Here is an 8,081-nt window from a genome sequence, read left to right as displayed (position 1 = left end):
ATGAAAGTCCTTCTGCAAAGGCAACTGTCTGAAGCACAAATTAAATTCCTATTTTTTAGGTGTTCTTTGCACATATCCAAAAGTGATATATCATGTGTTATTTACATTTTCAGTGGCCAAAATGCATTTGCAAGCTAAAAAAAAACCCTTGATTCAACTTTTCAACCAATTCCACTTTTTGATAGTTCTCTGGACCCTACCCTGTCAGAGAAGTGGGGATTTGCTGTAACATTAATTCCCCCTGCCCACCCAACAGCATAGTAGGCAAGAAACGGAGGAGGTAGGTATTAGGAAATGGACAGGAAGTAAAATACTATACTAGAAGCTGAGAGCAAAAGTCTAGCTTGCCTCTTCTTTTCAAACAGAAAACTCCCAGATATAATTGAAAAACTCAGTTAAGCAACCTAAATTCAACCATATATAAAGGTTTATTATGCAATAAAGATATAAAAGTGCCGAGCACTTTGGTGTACACATGTAACATGTTAAAATCATATTTGAAATACACAATCTTTCCAAATTTAGTATTTTCAGCAACAGAATAATGTTGATGCTCACCAAATGGTAAATTAAATGCATTTGAACAGCCTTTTACAGAACATCATGGATTAAGAGTATATCTTGATTAGCCAAGCAAACACTTAGTCACCATAAAATGATTTGTTCCTAATAAGGAACATTTAAGCTTGATGAGCTTTCAAGGAGGAAGAGAACTTTCTCTTAATAAGCCAAATGATCTCTGCAAAAAAGCAAGATTAGTTTGTTTTTAGAGATGTGGTCCCTATTTAACTTCTGGAAGGCTATTCAATTCTTGGGTGGCAAAGCATAAGTATAATGGGTTGGATTCAGTGCCACATGAGCCAAGGTCTGCTGATAAAACAAGAGTATTCACAGCTCTCTCTTCCTTTGCAGTCTCAGCATGCTTTTAAAGTCTGTGACTCTGTATTCAAAGTGAAGTTTTTGGGTTGTAAGATTAAGGAGAGCTGGTGAAGTGTTTTTCTATTTTCATTCATGAAAAGTCCATTGGGACAATGTTCCTTTCCTGGATGAAAAGACACTTTGGATCTAAGCAAGTTATCTTTTTATTTAAAAGTTATGAAGTCCCTTGGCATATTCTTCCAGAGATGACCCTTCATAGTCTTTACATGCAAGTTCTTCCACATGGACATTTTTACTTCTCATTTTCCCATCATTGTAGTTCAAGCATCTGGAAACACTGGAAAAAAGAATTTTATCAGTAAGAAATAAAAAGGAGTGACAATCCTAGAGTGTAGGCATCTGAACATGTGCTGTCAATAAACAAGCTCTTTCACCTGAAGACGGGGGCTTTTTGCACTTTTGTACAGGTTGGAGAAAAAAACCTTCCACCATGTTGCACCATTTCCGTACCTAATTAATGCACTAATGCATGGCTACAGCTTGACAAAGAAATCCATAAACAAAGATAAGATAATCAAATCCACTGTATATTACATAAGGTGTACAATGAGAATATACAACCTTAACACCAAAGCTAATAATTTTAAAGCCATTATTGCACTAACATTGTAAAATTGTAATCCTGCATACTTTAATAGAGTTGAGTTTATCTAGAACATTAACAATATTGATCTGTGATCTGAAGCAAGGCATAGAACACAGCTTAGCAGTACAGCATGTAGAAAATTCAGGTACATCTCCTGCTCCTCCTACCAGGACTGGGAGAAATTTCTTTTTGAAGTCATGGTGAACCAGTCAGAATATATTAATACTGGTTATATATAATGTATTGGGTGTGAATTGTATGTTTTTCCAGCTAGAGTATGGTATGATCGCTTCGTTTGATCAGTGGTATTCAAAGGCCATGAATTAGTGCCAGTCTGCAATCCATTGGCTGCCAGTCCACAGCACATTTCCAGGGAAGAAAGAAACAATTGCTTGGTACAAATACAGCAGAACTTTGGTATCTGCTGTCTTGCCATCTGCGGATTTAAGCATCCGCAGACAGCACACAGCTGTGCCACCACTGGGACGATGGGATTGAAGTCCTCCCTCCTTCCCTCCCTCCTTCCTTCCTTCCTCTCTTACCCCCTACCTCCTCCTCCAAGGCTTCTGCCCCAGGTTTGGCTTTGGGGGTGGAGGCTGCAACCCCATCAGCTGGAAGGAGCTGGAACCGTGGCTTGGGTCTCGGAGCCCCCCCTGCCCCCAGGCCCAACACCCAGGATGGAACCTCCAGGCTCTAAGACCCAAGCCCCAGTTCTGGCTCCCTCCAGCCGACTGCGCTCCAGCCTCCAGTCCTGAAGCCAAGCCCATGGCAGAAGCCTCGGAGGGGGAAGGAAGGAGGTAAGGAAAGGAAGAAGGAGTCCCTCCTCCTTTCCTTACTTCCATACTTCAGTCCCATTGTCCCCAATGGCAGCATGGCTGTGTGGCTGCCCTGCCACTGGGGTCAATGAGAATTGAGCATATGCGGATTTTGGTATCCATGGGAGGGGGTCAGGAACAAATCCCCTGTGGATACCAAGGGCCGACTATACAGTGCTCATCCCTGAGATGCTGGGGAAAAACCCTGCTGGTTTATCATACCAGAAAGCTTGAGAACCACTTTCTTACACTAAGTACGACCATCATATCCCCCCCCCCCCCCCATTTTCTGAAGATTTTTTTTTCTTTTTCTTCAGCTGAGAGAAGGGGCAGCTCCTATTCAGTTCTCAGCCAAATAAGTGGTTTGCCCTTTTCCTCAGCTGGGAGAAGTATGCCTCCCTTCTCTCAGTTGAAGAAACAATCTGTCTGTTTCTTTGACTGAGAGAAGTGTAGTGACAGCAGGGCCTCCCACCCCATTTAGCATGTGCAGAAGGGGCTGGTTTGGGGAGCTCAGTGTGGGCAGCCTTATCCCCCACTCTCCTCTCCTTTGTCCATGGAGGCCCTAGTGCCCAGATTGTGTAGAAGCTGGCAGCCTGCCACGAGCAAGAAGACAAGCAAAAGGTCATGAAGGACTTTGGCCATCATGATCACAGGTAAGTGAAACTGCAGATACCAGTCCTGCGAATTCTGGGATTGTACTGTATATTAATTCAGATATAATTACTCTTACTTTATAAAAACAATTAAACTGCCAATAAGAACCCTGAAAGAATGTAACGGCTTCTCTGTCCTATTTTCTTACTTGAATTCTAGAAAGAATGATATAAAGCTGCCTAGAACAATACAGGGTACTCTCTCTCAAGGCTCTCCATAAAGACTGCACTTTTCCTCACTAGGCCATACCCCTGGTCATTCACAAGAATGAGACAGCATAGAGAACGGGCAACTCCAGTATCATCAGTGCGCAAAGGGATCTTGAAGCACCTTTGGCTACATTCACCCAGCAGAAATAATTCAGTTTGTAATCACTTTAACTGCCATGGCTCAATGCTATGCAATTCTGGTAATTATAGTATAGTGCAACATTTAGCCTTCTCTGTCAGAGGACTCTGGTGCCATAACAAACAAGAAATTCGAGGATTCCATAGCATTGACCCATGGCAGTTAAAGTGGTTGCAAGCTGGACTGTTTCTGCAGTGAAGATGCAACCTTTGAAACTAACTCCTGCATCATCAGACTACAGTGGGACCTCAGTGGACATGCCATCTGCGTACTTGAGCATCTGTGGATGGCAATCTCATGTTGTCCTCAATGGCAGCGTGTGCATGCAGCTATACCACCACTGGGGACAACTGCACTGAAGTCCTCCCTCCCTTCCTCTCCCCCCCTTCCGAGGCTTCTTCCCTGGGCTTGGCTTCAGATTGGAAGTGGAGGTTGGAGTCCCATCGGCCAGAGGGAGACAGACCTGGGGCTTGGGTATCAGAGCCCCCCCCCCCCCCCCCCAGGTTAAATACCTGGAATGGAACATCCAGGCTCCAAGTTGCAAGCCATGTGGCTGCCCTGCCATTAGGGACAATGGGACTTGATCATCCAAGAATTTGGGTATCTGTGGGGAGTTCCGAAAAGGATCCTCCACGGATATTGAGGGCTGACTGTACTGTTTTCATTTCCAGGTATTGATAAAGGAGAGGCTGTTCCTAAGTATACAGAAGAGAAAATGCAATGATTTGACCACACAGAGGTCTCTAGAGTAGACCCATTTCTGGGTACTGAAAAAGGGGGCATCCATTTCAGTGCAGAGAGGAAAATGACAGGGGAGAAAGAAAGGGAGAGAAACTAGTAAAGGTAGAAAAAGAACAGAGTGAGGGAAAAAAATGGAGAAACAGAGAATGCTGATACAGACCTCAAACAGGTGGGCCAAAAAGGCTGCTCTAAACACAGCTGGAGGTTGAGCCGAGCCCAGAAGAGCCAGGCCAAAAGGAGAGGAAAAAAACTGTTCCTTTTTGGTGGCCTAGTTCGAGACCATGCGTGCATGGTCCCCGCATGAGTGGAGGCTGTCCCAGGATGGACCTTTTGGGCCATCTGTTTGAGGCCTTGGTTCCACCTACTTGGATTCACTACCCCTTTTAGTCCATGGCCTTTGTAAGATTCTGAAGCAATTATGAGAAGCTTAGGCTGAAAAAGACTCCTATCCCTGTCCTAGAATTATTAACAAAAAATAACCAGTCAGTTGCATGAGTATCTGTGAACATGTAAGACTAATGATTTTCTGATTTGTATTAAATACATTTTAAGGCAACTCTCAGCACAAGACAAAATCTGTATTTCCAGTGTGCTGGCTAATAGGAACCTCTTAAACATTATCTCTTCTCCACATTCTCCCAGAAATGGACAAAGGGATAGTGAAAAGAAAATCAGGTGGCACTTACTCTACTGTACAGTTTTGTGATCCTCCAGGAAAGACATAATTTTGCAAACACATGGAAATACTCTTATTGTCATTCTCATCTGCTATCATGGATTCTGTTAAAAAGACACACATGATGAATAAAATAAATACTCATCTAAGAACTTGGGAAGCAAAGGATGAAAATGACAAAACAAATCAATCTACCTTATACAAGGCAAACAATAAAAAAGCAGATGAAGCCTTTCCACTTAGCAAAATGTATAAATAAAAGTAAATCAAAACCTGATTTTTTTAAAAAATAAATGTTTCTTTGTGTCCTTACAAAATTAATACATAAATGTGTTCAAGCCCATACTTAAAAGGCTTTTAAGAACAAAATCTATGTCCTTCTATAAGTTTGCTTTACTATATAAGCAAGCAAAAACAAAAATAGTTGAGCCACATTTGGGATAACCACATATCAGCTTATGAAACTGAGATACACTGTTTTTTAAAGGATGGTGTCATTCACCAATCAAAAGTAAACTAGGAAATTACTCATGAACCATTATTCCCGCAGCTAGCTTTACAAGACAGAATATTAAACCAAATTCAAACCATAAATTAATATTCTGGTTTTGTTCCACACGTGATAATCACAGTTTCATGCTTAGAATGAAACACAAAACTATAAGGCTAATAAAGGATTTCTGGTTTTATTCTATTTTACATGAATAGAAGACAAAGGGGGGTACATGCGCATGGAAAAAGGTATGTCCGTATCTTGGCTTATTATGGTATAAACCTTCTAAAAGGAACAGTAACAGCATTATTGGGGCAAACTATAGACATATGTGCTTGTTTCCTTGTTCACATTTCAATAATAAATAAAGGTTTTACTCTGATACCAATTTGCAAATTAAAAAGAGAGAGAAATCACCAGTGATATGAAGGTCATATACACCTTGTCTTCACTGCTGATTCTCTTTACAGCATGTGAGATCTCTGACAGGGAAATTGTTTCTACTGAGTGCCTTTCATGGACACGTAATACTTTGATGTTATGCTGCAACAGTTCTCCATTTTTATCATCTGCATATACTTACTAACAAGACTGAAACCTTTTCTTATAAAAATGAGACTTGTTGATTCATTCTGTTCACTGGAAAGAACCAGGGCTGTAACAGTTTGTGAAGCAGGCCCTTGGAAAAGACCCTTGCAGTTGTAATAATAACCCCGAGGATTACACATGGCTCACAGGCCACACATTTTCTGTCTCTTCTCTAGCACAAGATTTTAACAACTCTTTTATAAGTAGTACATCTATAAATTTAAGTTATGTTTACTGTATATACTCACATATAAGTCTAGAAATTTAAATCGTAAAATTGACCCAAAATACCTGAGTCAACCTATCCATGGGTCAATGTAAATACTGTACATTAACTCTTACCAAAAAAGGGGACCATCCCCTGGTAAAAGGTAAGGGTGTAATCTGTCCTGAAATCACTGACTCCCCCTCTATTCTCTCATTAATCCTGCCTTTAGTATAAGGACAACCAGTTATGCCTGCTGAAATTCTTTGACATTGTTTTCCTTTGTATTTCTGTCAGAAACTTTGCTTTGTTACATGCCCCAACATTTTACCCTCACTTTTCCATGGGCCATATCAAAATCCATAATTTTAGCCACAAAACCTGCCTTTGACTTAAACATGAGGCTGACTTATAGCCGAATATATACGGTAATGTCATGTTAGAGGTAGAAACCTTAGCATCCCTAAACTAATTAGCAACTTGTCTGCATTTTTTTCTAGGTTAGACATAGTCATTTCCTGTTTGTTGGTCTTAACTACATTAATCAAACCCTTTCTTTTCATGTGTCAGGATGCAGTCAGTATTTGTCCAACATTTTGTGCTCTGAAGAGCACATGTTGCAGAGCAACGTGTTATGACATATTTTGTGTTTGTAAGCAACATACTTTATATGATTCTATGATTCTAGTCCAAAGATATTCTAACTGGAATGTAGTAAATTTATCTCTAAGTGATTTTACTTCCAAATCTGGAAATCCCCCTTGCTTGTTTAGCTCACTTTTACTGCTGAATCAATGGTATGTTAACTGCTAATTGCGTGTAGTTTCCATTTGAAATATTTAACAGTGCGCAGACATATGTGTATGGCCATGCTTTGGTTTGTATTGTTAGGTTTAAAATAAGCAGACCATGTAAACAGAAAATCATTATTAAAATTTGCAAAAACACTACAATAATTTCTATTAATATCTTAGCTTCTTCTGTATGCAAAAGGATCTTTTAACCCCTTTGAGACTAACTGAAAGAAAGAAGTTGGTAGCATGAGCTTTCACAGACTTGAGCCTACTTCTTGAGATGCATGTTGTGCCTACATGAAGTAGGCTCAAGTCTATGAAAGCTCATGCTACTAACTTCTTTCTTTCAGTTAATATCAAACGTGCTACAAGATCCCTTTGCATACCGGTTTCCCAGACTAATACAGTTATGTTTTTGAGTTAGTTTCTTCTGATTTGTTTAGTCAACAACAATTTCTTGTTCAAAGCTATTTTTAATAGAACTGCCAACCTGCATTGCTGTGATTCCCATTTTCCTTGTGAAAAGGGAGACAACGGAACAAATGAAAATCTGGGAAACAGGGAATAGTTATTCAACCATCAACCAGTGTATATTCTTTTCTGCTGGGGAGAATACCTCCACACAATTATACTTTTACAGTTCTTCCATATTTCAAATGTCAAATGATTTTTAAAACCAGAGTTCCTGTAGCAACGGAAAACTGCATGATTCTTGCAATTAACCAGATATGCCCCAAAAAGAATAGTTTTAACCATGAAAGATGTAAAGAAAATTGCTTGATCCAGCCTCAAAACAACATCTACTGAGCATCAAAGAGCCTACCTGTTATATTAGCACTTGAAGAAGCCAGAAAGCTGTGATTTGAAGATAAAGAATATCCAGAATCCTGGAAATTAAGCATTCAGTCATTAAAATTAAGTAAAATTATAATATGAATAGCCAAGGATTAGTATTGACCAATATTAGCAGACTGCTATTCTTTTTCTGAATTTTCAGTGCTTTATAGTTGCAGTGAGTATAGCAGACTGGAAAACAGATAAATCCATTGAACATTTATTACCTTTTCTTTTATGCTATACAAGCAGAGATTGGAAATAAAATACTATGTGAAGCAAATAACGTTGGTAACGGCTTCCTTTTGCATTAGTGAGCTGGTACAGGATTAGTTTCACCAGTAACAGCCAGAGATGTAATTCACTACTTTTCGATGTAGCATAAAAGGTTTCTATTACTGGTTACTT

General features: G+C 39.8%; 1 protein-coding gene across 2 annotated transcripts in view; it reads right to left on the bottom strand.

The window, feature by feature from the left end:
* Positions 1–544: 544 nt before the first annotated feature.
* HJURP (Holliday junction recognition protein) overlaps positions 545–8,081 on the bottom strand; it is a 29,998-nt gene continuing 22,461 nt past the window's right edge. Inside the window, exons 11-13 of one of the 2 annotated variants that reach the window (XM_089512320.1) lie at positions 7,663–7,726; positions 4,770–4,863; positions 545–1,216 (exon numbers count right to left, since the gene is read on the bottom strand). In XM_089512320.1, the coding sequence (XP_089368446.1) occupies positions 1,087–1,216; positions 4,770–4,863; positions 7,663–7,726 (288 nt within the window). In that variant the 3' untranslated portion in view covers positions 545–1,086. The remainder of the gene's footprint in view (positions 1,217–4,769; positions 4,864–7,662; positions 7,727–8,081) is intronic. The other variant, XM_089512321.1, reaches the window with a different exon arrangement.

Source organism: Sceloporus occidentalis, unplaced genomic scaffold, assembly GCF_023333645.1.
Source record: "Sceloporus occidentalis isolate IW3139 unplaced genomic scaffold, rSceOcc1.0.p SCAF_2, whole genome shotgun sequence".
Classification (NCBI taxonomy): domain Eukaryota; kingdom Metazoa; phylum Chordata; class Lepidosauria; order Squamata; family Phrynosomatidae; genus Sceloporus; species Sceloporus occidentalis.
Note: the sequence above shows the minus strand (reverse complement) of the source record. Positions and strands in the feature narration are given on the sequence as shown.